This window comes from Macrotis lagotis, chromosome 4 (assembly GCF_037893015.1).
Source record: "Macrotis lagotis isolate mMagLag1 chromosome 4, bilby.v1.9.chrom.fasta, whole genome shotgun sequence".
Taxonomy (NCBI): Eukaryota; Metazoa; Chordata; class Mammalia; order Peramelemorphia; family Peramelidae; genus Macrotis; species Macrotis lagotis.
In genome coordinates this window covers 38,332,098-38,351,963 of record NC_133661.1, presented here as the reverse complement: position 1 = coordinate 38,351,963, position 19,866 = coordinate 38,332,098, and the positions used below count along the sequence as shown (strand labels likewise).

The 19,866-nt window shown below is 35.0% G+C and overlaps 1 protein-coding gene across 1 annotated transcript in view; it reads right to left on the bottom strand.

The window, feature by feature from the left end:
• Nucleotides 1–16,292: 16,292 nt before the first annotated feature.
• GRID1 (glutamate ionotropic receptor delta type subunit 1) overlaps nucleotides 16,293–19,866 on the bottom strand; it is a 1,019,672-nt gene continuing 1,016,098 nt past the window's right edge. The window contains exon 15 of the mRNA XM_074236323.1: nucleotides 16,293–16,825. Coding sequence (XP_074092424.1) covers nucleotides 16,397–16,825 — 429 coding nt within the window. The 3' untranslated portion in view covers nucleotides 16,293–16,396. The remainder of the gene's footprint in view (nucleotides 16,826–19,866) is intronic.

The window sequence follows — 19,866 nt, the reverse complement described above, 5'->3', positions numbered from 1 at the left end:
AAAAACTTAAGTTTAAGGACTTCTAAGTTAAAAGTCCTGGGGATTAGTGGAGGCACTAATTGTTTCTCTCAGAAACAATGTTAATCAAGCCTCTAAATTCATTCTAGAGTGACAGAATACACACAAAAACCAGAATGAAGTAATTTTCCAACTTAAGGTATCTTGGAAGGAGCTCAGGAAAGGTCTGTCACTTGTTTGTAAGGCTCAGTACAGGCAGGTACAACCATAGCACGCATCAGAAACACAGCAGGCAAGCTGTGAAGCCTCTAACCCCAGAACAGGAGCAAATTGGGAGCCTCAGAACCTGTGCCTAAGCTGGTGTAACTAGGCTGGGAAATTCAGGGCAGTGGGAAGCTGCTAATACCTGAGATTCAGCAAAGAAAATCTGTGAGCATGTCCCTGACCCTCAGGACAAGAAGCCTGGGCAAGTGTCTCATATAGCTCAGGAGTGGAATGCAACTTTCAAAAAAAACCACATAAACTAGATTAAAAAATGAGTAAGAAACAGAAAATTCCCATGGCAACAAGCAAGATAATAACACCATCTCAGAAGAAAACGGTGGAAAAAGGCAAACATGTGGAGCCCCCTGGGGGAATATAAATTGGTCTCAAAATCTTGGAAGAACTCAAAAACTTTTTAAAATCAAGTAGAAAAATTAGGAAAAGCAATGAGAGGTTTGCAAAAGTCACTAGCTTGGAAAAAGAAGCACAAGAATTGACTGAAGGAGACAAAATTGACTAAAAGGGGGAAAAACACCTCTTTAAAAAATAGAATTGGTCAAATGAAAAAAGGAGAGAAAAACTAACTGAAGAAAATGATTCCTTAAAAATTAGAATTGGGCAAGTGGAAACATGACTTTATAAGACATCAAGAATCAGTCAATAAAGATATTAAAAGAATGAAACAATAAAAGAAAATATAAAACCTCATAAAAAAAACCTTACCTGGAAAATAGATCCAAGAAGACAATTTTAAAAATCGAATTGTCTAAGAGCCACGATTGAAAAAATTAGTGAGAAAGGTATCTTTCAAGAAATCACAAGGGAAACTTCCCTAATATCTCAGAAACAGAGGGGGAAATAGTTATTGAAAGTATCTCTCCTGACAGGGATCTCAAAATGAAAACATCAAGGAATATTGCCGGCAAATTCCAGAATTAGGTTAAGCAGAAAATGCAGCAGGCAACCAGAAAGAAACAAATCAAATACCAAGAAGTTACAGTCAGGGATTTCTCAGAATTTGACAACTTCAGTATTAAAGAATTGTAAGGTCTTCAATAAGAGATTCCAGAGAGCAAAGGTGCTTGGATTAAGCTTACTTTTTCAGGAGAAAGAAATTCAATTGAATGAACTCATTCAATGAAATCAGGGATTTTCAAAATCTCCCAAAGAAAAGACCATAACTGAACAGAAAATTTGTCCTTCAAATATAAGACTCAAGAGATGTGAAAAAAGATAAGCAAAAAAATGCTATACAATAAGATTAAACTATCTACATCCCTACACTATAGGATGATGCTTTTAATTCTTGAGAACTGTTAGAATGAAGTTATTTAGACAGAGGATGTGGACATAAGTTGATGTTGATGTGATGACATAAAAAATTAAAGCATAAAAACAAAAAAATTGTTCAGGAAAAATAGGAAAGGGGGAGTCAAAAATAGGTTAAATTACATCACAGGAAGAGGTGCAAAGGACCAGTTACAATGGAGGAAAAGAAGGGAGGAGGTGAGATTTGCTACTATCTTACTCTTATCAGATTTGTCACAAATAAGGAATTGCATACTCAGCTGGGTTTAGAAATTTATCTTATCCTACAGGAAATTAGGAGAGGAAAGGGGAGAGAAAATAGAAGGAGAAACTGATAGAAGGAAGGGCAGATCAAGGGAGTCACTGGTCAGAAGCTAAACAGAAGCAGAATGGATAGGATAAAAGGAAAGAGAAAAGTACAAATGAGGGGAAAACAGGATGGAGTAGTTATAATTGTAAATGTAAATGGGGTGAACTTTTCCATAAAACAAAAGCAGAAATCCCATTCTGCAATGGATTAAAAACCCAAATCCTATAATTTATTGTTTATAAAAAATATTTAAGAAGAGAGTTGCACACAGAGGAAAGATAAATGACTGAAGAAGAATAAAATATATTTCAGGCTAAGTTAAAAAAAAGTATGGATAGTAATCTTTACATGAGATAAAGAAAAAGCAAAATATACATCTAATTTAAAGAGATAAATAAGGAACCTACATCTTCCTGAAATGTACCATAAATAATGAAGCAATATCAATATTAAATATATGTATATATGTATATATATATGTATATATATACATATATATATATACACACACACACACACACACACACACACACACACACACACACACACTAAGGGGTAAAGCATCCATATGTTCAGAGAAATTAAATGAGTTCCCCAAAGAAATATACAGCAAAACTATACAACAAAACCATCCTCTATCACAACTAGAGAAATCTTGCTACAAAATGAAAAATAAGAATGCTAAGAAGAAAAACAATTTTAGAAAAGTTAGATGTGACAGAACTCAGGAGAAAATTGAATGGGGATAGAAAGGAATATACCTTTTTCTCAGTGGTACACAAAATTGACCATGCATTAAAAGACAAAGATATTAAATGCATCCTTTTCAGATAATAATGCAGTAAAAATCACATAAAGGAACATGGAAAAGTATGCTAAAATTAATTGGAAACTAAATAAAAAGTAACTGGAAACTAATTTTGAACATTGAGTGTCTCATAATATAAATCATAAGACAATCAATATTTTCATCTAAAACAATGTCAATAATGAAACAACATATCAAAGCTTATGGAATGCAGCCAAAGCAATTTTAGGGTAAATTTTATATTTCAAAATGCTTATACAAATAAAATAGAGAAAGAGATTCTCAACAATTTGATCATACAAATCAAAAAATATAGAAAAAAGACAAAATAAGAATCCCCATTTAAATAAAATCCCCATTCTGAAATCAAACAAGAGATGAATGAAATTGAAAGTAAGAAAACCATTGATTGACATAATAAAAGTATGAAAAACAAACAACAAAATAAGTAAACCTTTGGCGAATTCAATTTTTAAAAAGAAGCAATTCAAATTGCCAGGATCAATAATGAAAAGGGTGAATTCATCAAGGAAAGTTGAGGAAGACATTAGACATTCAAGTATAAATTTGGAGCTATTTTGCTCAACTGTATGCCAATAAATGTGACAATCTACGTGATATGAATGAATATCTACAAAAGTACAAATTGCCCAAATTGACAGAAGAGGAAACAAAATGCTTAAATAATCTCATTTCAGATTGAAAAAGTCATTAATGAACTCAATAAGGGAAAAAACCCTCCAGACCAGATGGATCACAACTGAATTCCAGCAAACATTTAAAGAACAATTAATTCCAATTCTGATTATTTTTAAAAATTGACAAAATTCTATAAAATTCCTTCTATGACACCAATATGGTGCTGATAACACTTAAACCAGGAAGGATCAAACAAGGAAAAAAACCTTATGAACTAACATCCATAATGAATATCGATATAAAACTTTTAGAGAAAATATTAGCAAAGAGATTAGAGCAAGTTATAACTAGAATAATATATTTTGATCAGGTAAGATTTATATCATGACTGCAAGGATGGTTCAATATTAGAAAAACAATGAGCATAATTGATAATATCAATAAAAAAATGAACAAATAATAAGATTATCTCAATAGATGCTGAAAAAGCCTTTGACAAATACAGCTGCATTCCTCCTAAAAATACTAGAGAGGAGACAGCTAGGTGATGCAGTGTATAGAACATAGGCCCTGGAGTCAGGAGGACCTGGCTTCAAATTTGACCTAAGACATTTCTTAATTATCTAGTGGTATGGCCTTGGGCAAGTCACTTTACCCCATTGCCTTGCAAAAAATGAAATAAAACAAAAATCACTAGAGAGCAAAGCAATAAATGGACTTTGACTTAAAGTGATTAAAAAGTATCTTTCTAAAACCATCAGTAAGTATTGTATGTAATGGGGATAAGATATAGGCATTACAATAAGATCAGAAGTGAAATAATGATGCCAAATATCATCACTATAATACAATATTGTAATAGAAATGTTAACTTTAGCAAGAAGAAAAAAGAAATTGAAGGAATTAGGATAGGAGGAAATAAAACTTTCATTACAGATGACATGATGGTATGCTTAAGAGTATTCTAGAAAATAAACTAGAAAAAAACTATTTGAGACAATTAAAACTTTAGCAAACTTTAAGGATCTAATATAAACCTACATAAATAATCAGCCTTTCTTTATATTACTAACAAAGTCCAGCAATAAGGGATAGAACAAGAAATTCCATTTAAAGTAGCTGTAGAAAATATATAATACTTAAGAGTCTACCTGCCAGGACAGAGAAACTAATAAAATAACTTTTCACACTAAGTTATACCTAAACAATTGGGAAAATGTCAATTGCTCATGGTATGAGCCAATATGATAAAAATGACAATGTTACCTCAATTATATTATGTATTCAATGCCATACCAATCAGACGACTGAAAAACGGTTTTAAAAGAGCCAAAAAATAGTAACAAAATTCATCTGGAGGAACAAAAAAAGTCAAGACTATCAAGGAAATTAATGGAAAAAATGCAAAGGAAGGTGGCCTAGTGATACCAGATCTCAAACTATTTTATTAAGAGGCGTTCATCACAACTTTTTGGTACTGGCAAAGGAAAAGTGGTGGATCAGTGAAACAGTTTAGGTTAACAAAAAAGGCAGTATTACATGGTGATAGTAATCTCCTATTTGATAAACATAAAAACTTCAGTTTTTGTGATATGAATTCATTATTTGATAAAAAGTATTGAGAAAACTGGAAAATAATATGATAAAAACTAGTTATGGACAAACATCTCACTTTCTTCTATTCCAAAATAAGAGTGAGTGGGCAAATGATTTAGACATAATAGTTTAGGGTAACTATTATAGACTGAAAATCTCTCTACAATAAAAAAAAATAAAATCTGATTGTAAAGAAAAAGAAGTTCCTTTCCTGTTCTGACATAAACAAATTAAGAGAAAAAGAAATCATTTATCTGTCAGATCTCTGGAGAAGGGATGAGTTTTTGATCGAATAAGAGATCCATAACATTATAAAAGACAAAATGGATAATTTTGATTACGCTAAATTATAAAGATTTTGCATAAATAAAACCAATGCAACAAATATTAGAAGAATAAAGAAAGTGGAAAAAAACCAAAAGTACAAAAGTATTTAGAAAAGCAATTTTTGTAGTGAGAAAGAATTGGAAATTGAGGAGATGCCCATCATTTGAGAAAAGGCTGAACAAATTGTGGTATATGAATGTGATGGAATACTATTGTTCTATAAGAAATAATGGGCAAGAGGATTCAAGAAAAACATACAAAGACAAACTAATGCTGAGTGAATTCAGCAAAACTAGGAGATCATTCTTTACAGGAACAACAATATTGTATGATGATTTATGTAGGAACTATGATGGGCTTAGATCTTCTCAGCAGGATAGTGATTAAAGATAATTTTTTTTAGGTTTTTTTTTTTGGTAAGGCAAATGGGGTTAAGTGGCTTGCCCAAGGCCACACAGCTAGGTAATTATTAAGTGTCTGAGACCAGATTTGAACCCAGATACTCCTGACTCCGCCCCGATTAAAGATAATTCTAAAAGGCTTGTAATTGAAAATGCCACCCACATCCTCAGAAAGGACTATGGAATTTTAATGACTACCAAAGCATATTATCTTCAGTTTTAAAATTGTTTTTATGTTTTTTTCTCATGTTTTCCCCCTTTGTTCTGATTCTTTCACAGCATGACTGATATGGAAATATGTTTAACATGATTATACATGTATAATTTATATATTATTCACTATCAAGGGAAGGGGGAGGGAAGACATAGAAAATGTGGAGCTCAAATTCTTAGAAAAATAAATGTTTAAAACTATCTTTACAGGCAATTGCAAAAACCTCCAAAATTAAAAAAAATATATAAAAGACTTGAAAAGTAGGACTAAGGAAAAGAATAAAAATCTCACAAAAATAAAAAAGCTTCTTTATTATAATAGCTCGTTAACTTTTTTAGACTGAAATTTCTATATAATCAAAAATAATATCTGATTATAAAGAAAAAAAAGAAGTTCCTTTCCTACTCTGACATTCTATATTCTCTGTACTAAGGTCTCAACCAGCTCTGACATTCTATATTCTTTGCTCTAAAGGTCTCATCATCTGACATGTCATTTTCTAAGGTCTTTTATTATTCTGAAATTTTGTGGCCTTTTTTCTAATATAATTTTGCATACTAATATTCTATATTCTAATATTCCTTTTATAGCTTAAACCTATAATGAAATTTCACAGCCTAAAGAGTAAAGAATCCTTCTAAAAGTACAGCCACTATACCTCCCCAACTTTTTACCCTTTCAAGGATCCAGACACCTGATCTTTGCTGAATTAAAGGGGCAGGCTCATTCTGTTTCAGTCCATTCGTACTAAGTACTACTTACTATCCTGATCAATGGCGGAAAAAAATATCCCCTCCTCTTTTATTCCCTCTTATCTTTCTTTCATTGAGAGGTACTCAAAGAAAACCTGGAGCCTCACTGTTTCATATTTATAGCACATCACAATCAGAACATTTCTCTTCAGATAAGTGAGGCCATTTTTCATTCACTTTCTGGGAAAAGTCTGAATTTTTACTTTTTGCTGCTGCAGAGGATAATTAGGTTCCATGTGAGGTTGACCAGTGTACAGAGCTATGCTTCATATATATCAAGTTAACATTTGGGAATATACCTTCCTCAGGAAACACATAAGATGCACATTATTTTACTAGCAAAGAGACCTTGCCTTATTATTAATATCTTCTTTCTTTGTCATTCTCAGTGATAAGCAACTCCCAAATTGCAATGAGTCCAGGGATATCTTCATTGTGGCACATGGACATAGATTTATTTCCCATTGATCTTCACAGTTAGAAAAATTCCATTTCAAAGAATAAGTTTCAAATTGAGTCAGAGGTTACCCCCAAATTAAATAACAGTGAGAATTACTACATGACAAGAAGGTAATCTCTGAGGCTTTTTTCCCATCTCTGATATACCAAAAGCTCTGTGTGAATGTGATGAGGGATATTGTCTCTAAAAATATCAAGCTGTGTCATTTTTTAGAGGAGTCAGAATATCTGTCTCATTTTCTTCAAGATCCATTTCAAGTGCTACATCTTAAAAGAAACTATTCTAGATGTCCTCAATTATTTTTAATCTGCCTCAAAATAGTTTGTGTGGGGTGGCTAGGTGGCACAGTGAATAGAGCATGGGCCCTGGAGTCAGCAGTACCTGATTTCAAATCCGGCCTCAGACACTTAATAATTACCTAGCTGTGTGACCTTGGGCAAGTCACTTAACCCCATTGCCTTGCAAAAAAAACCCCAAACAAAAAAAAGTACTTTGTGTTAATATTGCATATATTTAAACCTGTCTGTGTCAGTAATGTCTTTCTTCAGCATCATCTCCCCAACCCTCACAGGGTCTTTGTTTTTTTCATTGTTGTCTTTGTATTCCTAGGACCTAGAACATTCAGGAATATGAGTCACTTAATAAATGGTTGAGGAGGGACAATTGGATAGAGCCCTGATCCTAGAGTCAGGAGGACCCGAGTTCAAATGCACTGCCAGACACTTCATAATTACATAGCTGTGTGACCTTGGGCAAGTCACTTAACCCCAATTGCCTTAAAGAAATAAAATTTAAAGAAATAAAATGAATGGTTTTGGAATTAGATTTGATTTAATATTCAAGATTAGATGGCTTCAGAACAGATATGTTCAAAATCAAAAATTAAAAAAAAAAACAGTAGGAGTGTGGTTCTACCCAGTATTGACCACCAGAGTTTCCATGATAAACACATGGGTCCTCCAACCATCTCTTTCCATGTGCTCACTATACTATATCAATTTTTTTCAAATCATCATTTTGAAGTGGTGAGTCTAGGATATCACTTTGACCTAAATAGTACCAGAATTCAAACTGCTAAGTGATGAATTGCAGCCATGATCTGATGAGAGCCATCATAACTAATGCCTTCCCACCTCTCATTGTATTTTGGAAATGAAGTTTTCCCCTTTTCAATTTCATCATGGAGATTCACAGTAACTTGAACTACACCTGTTCTAAGAAGACTGGATATCAGTATTGTTGGCAGGATGGGAAGGGTTATTATAGGATAGGTGACAGAACCTATTCTTTAATTTCCTGGAAACATTTTCTGGGGAAAAATTCCTAGAAACAATTTCCTGAACCTTTCACTAGAATGGATATAGTATTAGTATTTTATGTACAGATTTCTCTGTGAAGAAAATTGGTTTTACTTGAAGCCCAAGAAACAGAAATCTGGTGAAAAGAATATTCCCAGGCCAGTCTCATGTGCCCAATGATTCTTCCCTGTTTCTTTTCAAGTCATAGCATCACTGATATTTATCTTATTTTACTGGTCTAAAATGAGCACAAAGCATTTTCACAGATCAAGCAACAGGAAAAACAAAACAAAACAAAATAAAACAAAAACATTAATGTCTTATTGATAAGACCTCTTTGGTTGCCTAGAGGAGGTAACAGCACCAGAAACATGGAGGAAAGGTAACTGTCCAAAGTATTGAATGACAGACTATGGCAAACTCTCCAGATACAATTCCAGTCTTATATGCCCTGGGAAATCCCTGCTTGACAGGTAAAATGACCCTGGCTCTGGCATGAGAGACCTAGCATCCACCCCCCCCCCCCAACAAGGTAGACCATAACCAGAATTAATGCTTCTTTTCCCTTCAACATTATGTAGAAAGCAAAGCAACAAGAATTCAAGATACAATACTCAAAGAAATTCAGTGTTCACGATTTTTAAAAATTACTTATACACAGGTTATGTGATTCTTATTGAATAAATCTTTTAGAACATTTTATTCCCTTGGGAATTTTCAGAGCCTTATTTCCAAACCAGAATAAACCTTTAGAAAAATTAATAGTTTAGCCATCCCCCACTCCCTCAAGCTAAGAATTCAGTATGGCTAGACACTTAGATCTAGCAATGGGATTTTCCAAGTCCTTGGGCCGTTTGTGCACAGGACACATTAAAACCTTATTGTAAACCATCTATGGATCATTTTATTACAAGAGAATGCAAGCCCTTTGAGGGTTGGAATTGTTCCTTCCTTGTATTTTTATTGCCAGGAGTGAGCAACGTTCTCCACTAATTACTATATAATAAATACTTATTGAATTAAGTGAATTTAATTATATCAGTTTGCTTATTATTATTATCTTCTATTTTAGCCAGTTTCATCATAATTCATCTAAGGTGGAATGACAGAATCTTAGAATCTGAACGTTTTTGAAGTCTATCTTGTGCTTGAAGAGAAAAGCCCTCTGCGACACCTGAGTCACATTGTCAGCCATTCTCTGCTGGAAGGTTTCTATCAAAATAAAGTAGAAATTTGGGATCTTGTGTTCCAAAAACTTTCATATTCATGATTTCTATTCACCTTTACTCTCACATGACAACTCTCAGCTCTCCCTGACTCGGTTGCAATTCATTGCTTCTCATTCTCCACATATCGTAAAGAATCCATTCTTTCTTTGTCTATTCAAATTGTATCACTCAACCAAAGAAGAAGCTTAGGGAACAGCAACTCCATGAATCCCACACCCCCAGGAAGGCAATGACCCCTCACTCCTTTTATCTCCCATAGTACTTAGACTTTCATCACAGCACCAACAATTTAGAACTTCAAATGGACCATAAGTCTATCTATTCCTTCTCTTCCTATTATTTTACAGATGAAGAATTGTGGTTCATAGAGGTTAAATAAATTATCCAAAATCACACAGTAACTACAACTGGATTTAGAACCTAGATTCTTGGAACTCCCAATCTGATATTTTCCCCAATTTTCCATGTTGTATCCACTTCAGTTTTTGCTTACATTGTCCCCAGTACTGGACTGTAAGCACCTTGAGAGCAGAGTACGGTATCTAAATTTATATTCCTGATGCCAACCTTATATAAAGTAGACACTTTATAAACATTATTTTAATTCAAGAAACATGAAATTCGCTCTAATGAAATAAAATTGCATGTCATTAGCTGAATTCAACTTAAGACTTTTGGCTAAGCTTAGCCACTGTCTCCAGTACATTCCAATTATCAAAGTCACCTGTAATTGTGTTATGTAAATATATCACATGTGTGTCAGGGCTGAAGCACCAGGTTGCCCCTGGCAACACTCAACTTGAATCTGCCAGACATTTAGCCCATCCAACTTAATATTTCTACATAGGGCTTGTTCAGGCAGAAACACCTGCCAAGGGTCTGGTTTTCTGGATATAAGCCACTTGTGCATAACCTCATGTCAAAACCCAGATTGATAGAGGCTAATAGGGCCATGGCTTCCATGATGAGGAGGGTTATAGCTTCTCTTTTCAAAGCCCTCAAAGTAATCATTGCAAGATGGGAGAAGACTGGTTCATCCCCACAGTTCCCTTACCTTTGTTCTCACAGCACAACAGAAAGGTATTCAACAGGTATATGAGTTAGAATTAATTTGTATTATGGATAAAGAATAGTTATTGGTCACTTGTTTGAAGACATTACAAGTCACTTAGATGATTTAACTTCTTCTTCTTTGAATTATGTAAACAAATAGCTGGCTAAAGCCTTACATTTTAATCAAAGATGGTGGTGGAGCTTTGCTTTTTGAGGGGAAATGAGGGAATAAAATCTAGTGAGACAGTTCTTTATGTTGGTTTGAAATTCCTTCTGAGAATTCCAAATCTGTTACTTTCTCAATGTGGTATTTTCTAAGAATGAATTAATACTTGTTTGAATGAACCAATGAAGGGAGGACAAAAAACACTTAAGTATTGATTTGACAGACAATGGGGAAAGCATTTGGTACTCAAATAAAAAAGTTAGATAATCCCTGCATTAAGGTGTTTATGTTCTAACAGGGAGAGACAATGGACAAATGGAAATCATGAATAAGGGAAGTTTTGATCTTGGGAAATATGGACATGTTAAGGAGAACCACACAACAGTCAGTTTTAATATCCTTTCCATAAGCAATAATAAACTTAATTGAGATACTCTGTAGGAGGTTCAAACTGACAGGATTGAGGGTAGCTGAGCAGATGGCAAGGAATCAAGATGTATTGCTGTTTGGAATGTAAATCTCAGGTAAGCATACTACAGTGGGCAAGGTGAGTTTGCAATCACTCCTCCGTTAGCCTAGTTCAATCCCAATTTGAAATTCTAAAATTTAATAGATTCTCTCTCCCGGGAAAGAAGAGGAATGTTCTTTGGATATCCAATCAAGTCTATTTTGCTGGGGCGGGGGGGGGGGGGGGAGTTCAGGAAAACAAGAAGATACATTATTGAACATCTCATTGAATTAAAGCACGATTTGAACTTGCTTAAATATAAAAGATTAGTTAATTCATTTCTCTCAAAGTTTCAGTATTTTTTCTCTTTAAAATGAAGTTGTGGAAATAGATGATCTCTAGAACCTTCTAGCTCTAGTCTATTATCCCTTAATTCATTTATTTTGGTGGTTTAAAATATAAGCAGAACATAGCTAAAGAAACAAATGATTTTGGAAATTGACATAGTTTAAAATTGGACAATTTAAAGCAATGGTAAGAAAGTCAAGAAATACAAGTTGAGGTATTATTTAGATTTCTATTGCCAAGGATAATGATGCCAATGGAAGTTTTTGTTTTGTTCAGTGATGGTAGTTCATGAAATTACTATTATGGTATTTGCTTCCCTTGTGCAAAATATAATTCTAGTGAAATCTGCGCAGTCTAATTATCCAGTGACTACATATCAAGGCAGAAGTCTTTAATTAAACAAGCAATTAACCTTGGCAGTAGAAGGAGCAACAAAACTTAACTTATTGATTTGCTAATTGTTCTTTTCTGTGAATTTTAGCTGTAGAAGATACAATAAAAGAGAGGGGTTATTCCTTCATGTGCTCTTTTTCACTTGGGGTTTGTCCATCTTCATTCCTTTCTAAATCATTTTGTTTTCTTCTTCAATTCCTGAAAAGACAAAGTTGATTCTCTATAGGTCTCCCAATATAGTATCATATTTGCAGGGTCCATAACCCTTTTCCCTTTAAGAAGTTCTTTTTTAAAGATGCAGACTGTTACTGTTTCTAAAACAAAATTAACTCCACTTGATTGCGATGCTGAGAAAATAAGCATGGTGTCTTGTCCCTTTGATTATATCATGATTTTCTTATTCCCTTCTCTTTTTGGAGAGAATTCAATTTAATTAAAACAAATGGGCAATACTTCTAGCCTCATTGTGGCAAAGTTCATGCATTATCATAGCCATCATTGAGAATCATTTGAAGATTGGACATTATAGACATAGAATCCCCAAACCTATGCTGAGGGCACTTCCCAGAGATGTCCTGCTCATCCCCTGGATCTTAGTAGGTGAATCAAACAGATCAGAATGGGCTGAACAGTGCAGTGCTACACCATTTTAGAGGGGAATAGGTTTGGATTCATGGTAACAATTTTTCAAGAAAAAAAAATTGTAATGAAAGGGGAAATAAGGCAAAAATGATGATTGAGAAACTTCTAATACCTGATAGCTTCAAGCTTCCCTCTCTAAATGTGACTGGAGAGAAAAAAAATGAAATACTGACCAGGTTACACTTTGACCTTTACAGTTCCTTTTGAAAGTTCTCAAAATATGATTTTCAAGTTAAGTTGTTAAATATGCTAAATAGCACAATGGAGAAACTTCCATTGAACTACTGCTTCTCTTGTCTTATCAAGGTGTGTAGGTGATACTGCATTCTCAAAGGTTGTGTTCATGGATCAGAACCTCTGTTCTGAAGTACTAGAGTGTTTACTAAATTTGAAATACTGAGTGTTTAGAGTCAATAATATTAGATAAACCTATTTTCTTAGCCTCAACAGCATGGACAAAGGCTTTGATTCTAGTAGAGTTCAAAGATAATCATATGAATTAGGCAATGAAAGGGTTAAATCATAGTGTTTTTCTTTTCAATGGGAAGTTAAGAAAGGAAAAAGAGCAGAGGGAAATAAGGAAGAGGAAGAGAAAAGAATGAGGAGAAAAATGGAGAGAAAAGGTATCATATTAAAAAGGGAGGGGGATGGAAGAGAAGGAAAAGAAAAGAGAAGTAGTAACGGAGAAAGGAGAAAGAAGAGGAATGTGAAAAGACTGCTTCTTCTGTCTTCCAGCCTGCTATTCATTCACAGCCTAGAAAGTTTTCTGATGAATTCTGAAAGGGAGTGGCATCCAAGCAGCTTTAACACTTTAACTTTCCGTGGTCATTAAACGACATTCAGGAATATACGAAGCCAAATATCTGTGCTTCTCGTCTGTGAATAACCGGGTAGGGAGCAAGTATATGTTTTATTATTAAACATCTTTAATCCAAATGCTGAATATTATTAGCAGCTTTTGAAGGCACAAAATATACCTAAAATGCATGGAATAGTCTAAACAGAGTTATAAATCCAAAAACCAGAGACCAGAGCATGAAAACTATACATTCTAAATTTACATGTCAATCTGAATGGGGTAGGAGAAGTTGCTTTGTCTTAAGGGAAAATCTGTAGAACACCAAAATGATCCTTCTGTACCTAGGCTACCCAACAAAAATAATACTATGGGTAATGAAAGCACTAGGTCTAAGTCTGATAAGAGTATTTTCTAAACAGTTTAATTTTTCCTTTTACCAATATCTTCCATACTATTTGATGTCTCTCTGTCTCTCTGTCTCTCTGTCTCTCTGTCTCTCTGTCTCTCTCTCTCTCTCTCTCTCTCTCCCTCCTCTCCGTCTCCCACTCCCTCTCCCTCTCCCTCTCCCTCTCTCTGCCTCTCCCTCTCCCTCTCCCTCTCTCTCTCTCTCTCTCTCTCTCTCTCTCTCTCTCTCTTTTGCTCTCACTTTTTCTCTTCCGTCTATGATTTCTTTTCCATTTTCTTCATTCTTCTCTCATCATTCCTCTTTACCCTCTCTGCATGACTCTCTCATCCTCTCAATCATCTACTCTAATCTCAAACAGGTAAACATGATATATAACACACCATGGAGAATAGACCATTTTGGAAAGGAAATTGATTTTAGGTGTAAGATAAGGCAGTGAGAAAACAGATCAATTAAAATATATATGTATACTTTCATATGTATATGTTTCTATGAAAAGTTGAATTCCTGGAGCTAGACCCTTAAAGTACCAAAGGAAAGCATACAGGATAATTTACTTTCCTGTTTTTAATTGCATCCCAAATGCAATTTTTCTCTTCAGGGTCTAAAGCAACCATTCCCCTTCTTCCCCTGACTGAAGAGTGAACTATATCAACTTCAGATTACAATTGTCTTAATTAGAGAAATAGAAATTAATTCTCTTGATTTCCGTTACTCCCCCAATTTCAACATTCAGAGTCAAATATTAAAAGTATAAACACATTTTTCCTCAGGGTGTTTTTAACCAACTGTTGGATATAGCCTTTCTTTCTTTGCTGCTCAATCATTTCATTGGGGACTTTAGTAAAGAAATCAATTCTGGAATCATTAACACCCCCATAAATATATCTTCTGAATAACTATTCAAGGCCATAAACAAGGCGATCAATGAAACTTTTTATTTCTTCATGAATATAACTCTTTATTTTCTGCTCTCCTCTTCTTGTCCAACCCTCTAGGTCAAAGCTGATCTGATTACATTTGGGGGGTGGTGGAGGGGAATCATCCAAACTTTGAGTCTTGCTTCTGTGACTAAATGCATGACACTGCTCCATGTGGTTGGAGATTCATGGCATTTTCCAAACTGATAGGTTCGGAAAAAGAAATGCAGTCATCTGCAAAGGAAGAGGAGCTGAAGTGATATATTTCAAGATGACTTGAATAATTCAGCTCTTGATGTTTGTGTCCTGTCCTGGTTCAAGAACCCTAATGGCCATCTTTAGGTTGCTATTGTTTTTCCGTTCTCTCAGCATTTGGAAGTTCTAACTACAGGAGATAACATTATTTATTTATTTTTTTTTTTGCTGACTTGCCTTCGTATTGAGATGTATTAGTGAGTCTATTCTAGAAACAGGGGAGCAGGTAGCAAGCAGTACCAATCCAATAAAAATTCAGGCCTTACCATTTGGTGACTTAATGGTCACAGGGGTGGAATGGCACATTCTCTAAATCTTTGAATTGTTACATTTTTCCTATGGAATTGAAGTTTTTGTACACCAGTTTCTTTCAGCCAATTCTCACCAAAACATCCCCTTCTCTGGGCCCTCAGCTTTCTTTTTATTCTTAGTTATGATCTATGACAGCAGCTTTCCCATCATCTATGTCTGTGCTCAACCCAACTGTTCCCATGTCTGATCTTAACCAAATAGACCCACCATAGCGACCCTTCCCAGAGTGAGTTCTGAATCATATTTCATTGTTCCCTCTTTGTTTTGACTCAAATGAAGGGTGAAGACAATATATATATATATATATATATATATACATATATATATGTATATATATATATATATATATATATGCAAAGAAGAGATCCAAGTTAGTCATAGAACATGAAATGTGGGGAATCAGAGTGACCAGTTAGTATTTCCTAATAGGAAAAATGAAGATAATTCAGGAGATTTGTCACCAATATCCTTTTTACTCCCTCCATTCCTCTGATAAGCTTTGTTTTTTTAATTTATAGAGGTGGGAAATGTCAATTTTGCACTTTTCTCCCAAACTTAGGGTCAGACTAACAGTACAGGCCAGGAGAGGAAAGATTCAGAGGAGAGTGGATGCAGATGCCAAAGGGGCACTTTACAATCAGCAGCAATACATCTGGGCTCTCACAAAGGACATGGGAACCCATGCTGCCCTCCAAAAGGGAATGGGGTCCCCATAATTGCTTCTAGCCCTCAGGCCCAGGAACAGGGCTTCTTTGGCACTTCAGAATGATCACAAGTGTTTTGCCTTTTTATTCATATAGAACAAAATTTACAAATTCATTCATACACTTCTTGTTTTTGTGTTTTTCTTTTTTTCTTTTTTTTACTGACTTCGAAAATTGGGAATATTCAAAATACACTTTTACCCCACTTCATTCTCTCATTATTTACAGGTATGTACAAGAAAAATGTAAGAGTCTTTTGTGTGTGTTTGTGTGTGTGTGTGTGTGTGTGTGTGTGTGTATGTGTGTGTGTGATTTCTGTTTGTTTTTAGTTGTATTAAAAAGCTCTGCTGGTTGGGTGGGTGGGCAGAAGGATAGGTGGGTGTCAATCATATGGATGTTCCATGGGAAGTGTCCATAGCCTCTGGAATGACACCCCCAGGCACAGACTGGAATGACATGGGAATGGGGGTCTTCACAGGGCTTTGACGAAACAGTCCCCCATTGGGAGATCTGTGTTTGCACTGTATTGAGGGCATGGTTGCTGAGCTGCTGAGAGGCAGTGGCAGATTACTGCCAGCTGCTGCTGCTAGTGTCCGACTGGTGGCATGACTGCTCTGTTCGGGCAAGAACGTGGTGACAGACAGCTGAGTGTTCTGGTACTCGCGAACCGGCTCCAAGGTCTGGCTGGGTGGCAAACCTCCGATCTCCAGGGCTGAGATCTCGATGGATGCAGGAGAAATCTGCTTGTGAGCTATATCTTCATCTATTAAACTGTTCATACGCCTATGGACTTGCTCCAAATTCACTTCTTTGTCCTGGTGAGAAAGCACATGGCAGTCAGTCCCAATCAATTTCTCTTACCTTACTCAGAACATAAATGACATGAATGGCGGCCTTGGATGAACTATTATCCTGGGCTTCCTGAAGCATTCAGGAAAGCAAGGAACTAGGAAGTTATGTGAAGTGAGAAAAGTGATGGAATCATCCCTATGGCAGACTGGAGAGAGATAATCTTGGTGCCTGGACAACTTGGGTTCATAGCTAACCTTTCAACCAGGGATTGTTAGTCAAGGATCCATCAACTTTTTTTTTTATTTTGATAGTTGCATTTCATTATGTTTCTCTTATAATACGGTGGTTTTTTTTAAACATTTCAAAACATTATACAGAGAAGGGGTCCATGTGCTTCACCAAGTTACCAAAGCGGTCCATGACACCCCCAAATTTAACCATATGGCTTGTTTGATCCTGATCTTATCATGTAGCATGTAGCCTATTACTGTTCCAGTCAACCCTCTGGAAGGTGATAAAAGGCTGCATTTATAGATATAGTTTCCTCATACTAATTAGATCAAAGGTCTAGATCCTATCCTTAACATATGGTATAAACAATCACCATAATTGTTCCTTTCCCATTCTTCACATCCCCCTCTGCCTATGCCTTCCCCAAACCCATATCAATACATAATCATTACAGTTAATTTTCACTTGCGTGTGGAAGGGAAAGATACAGATTATTGGAATTCAGAGAATTCAAATTGTCTCATTCATTAGGTTCAAACCATTGCTCCAATAAAACATCCCTCAAGGATCTCCTATCTAGAGTTATCTCTCAATCTACTTATCTTTTGGATATATGATATGCATATGTGTGTAATATGTGGATATGTATATCCATGTATGCATATTTACATGTATGTATGCATATAAGTAACTGAGGAAATAGAGAAATTGATTTGAAGTCAGAGGAGTGGGGCTCAGAACCCTGCTCTGCTACTTTCTACTGAATAACCTTGGGTTAGTCACTTATCTTCTCATGACCTCAAATGCCCATATGCAAATTAAAAATATTGGACTAGATGACTTCAAAGTCCTTTGCAAGTATAAGTCTATAGTCTCTGAGCTTTAAAATGAATGAAGATATACTAGCTGTTCACTTTGTTTTCCCCTTGGTAAAAGGGCTAAGGAAAGGATAAAGGATTGTAAAGCTATAAGCTGGAGGAAAGACATATCACTCATCTGTGTGATTTGAGAGAGGATATTTCCATTCTTCAGGTCCCCATTTACTCATAAATAAAATGATGAAGTGAGATGATCTATTCTTCTTGTCTATTTTCTAGAAAAATGAATGCTTTGTAAACTGAATAACAGAGTTGAAGGGACCTCCCAAATCCAGAACTCCTAAATGGGATTTTATAATCTCAAATTTCAAGGACATCGCATTAAACTATGAGAATACCAGGATCAACTAGAATCATAATAGCTAAGGAAAATTATTTTTCTTAAAGTTGAAAAAGCTCATCCTATATTCCCCCTTTAAACTGTCAGATGGATTATTACCCCAGAAACAAAATACAGAAGACTAACTAGTCTCTCAAGGACACTTTCTTATACTTTACTATCTTTCAAAGCACCTAAGGGAATTTGGTCCATGGGCAATATTCACAGAAGTCATATAATCTTAGATTTGAAAGGAACTTTGAAGGTCAGATTGCCTCAGATCTCATCTTACATGGGACATCTCTCTGTTATGATATTTAGCATATGATCAGGAAACCTCCAAATTCTTCCCATGATGGAGAATACCTTATAGCATATTTTCTAATATATTAGGGGGTGCTATGAGGAAGGAAGGAATGCATTTCACTAATTATTTTATCAATGCAATTCATCTGCTGATGTGAAGCAGCAACTTATTACCTTTTAATTTGGCCTGGGGACTAGAATGGTATAACCAGTATGTGTCAAAGACAGAATCTGAACTCATGAATTCCATGTCCAAGGCTTGATCTCTATCCATTATGCCATATTGTATTTCTAATTAGCTCATGTCATTTCATTTGCATGTATGTGTACATGTGACATCTATCTCAGTCCAATTTGTACCCTTATCTGAGTCTCTCTGGAATTACATTGAATAACAAATCACTCTTCCACATAATAAGCTTTTAAATGTTTGAAGTTAATTATAGGTTCTCATAACCTCCTCTTTGTCCTTCCTTCCCTCATACACACTAAATCTGATCTTCTCTGGCCTGTACATGAATGGCCTCTTCAGTTGATTCTTAAACAGATCAATTGTACAATATTCTGGGGATTTTGCTGTGAATATACTTCAGTTTATTATAGTCCATCTTTAATTATTTTAACAAGAATTAAACACTCTACTATAACTTTGGTTCTGCCCAGGAAGTTTGCATTATAGATATGATATCTCTCAACCTAATGTAAGATTCAATCAGCTTTTTTTATTTCCATGATACTGCTTCAAATCTGTGAAAACTCCCGGGTAATTTTTGTATGAACTTTTCCCTAGCCTTGGCCTCCCCTATATTTTACTTATTGCAGCTGATTTTCTTTTTTTGTAATCTCAGATCAGTATTTCAATTTCTTCTTTATTACATTTCTTATTAAAGTTGGCCCATCATTCCAGCCTGTCACAAAGTTTTCAGATGATGTTTTTGCAAATCCCAAAGTTATTTTATTCAGCTTCTTGTCATTCACATATTGATAAGCCATGTATCATATGTTTTTATCCAACTCGTTGATCAAAATATTAATTGAAACAGGATCAAAGATGGAACCCCAACCCAAGTTATGTGCTTCGAGTTTTTCATGTTGTTGTGTAATGCTATTTGGGCTGATTCTAGCAGAAAATATCTTATGCTGGTACCCTTATACCTAAACTCACAATAACTTTCATGTAAAATTTTATGTAAAAGTTCACTATTTCATTCTAAATCGTATCTTATTTTTTCCAACATGATTCTTGCAAGATAATTTCTAATCCAGATAATTTATTCCATCTACCCTTCCCACTACTTCCTTGCTGTTAAGAGTTTAACATCAAGTATGG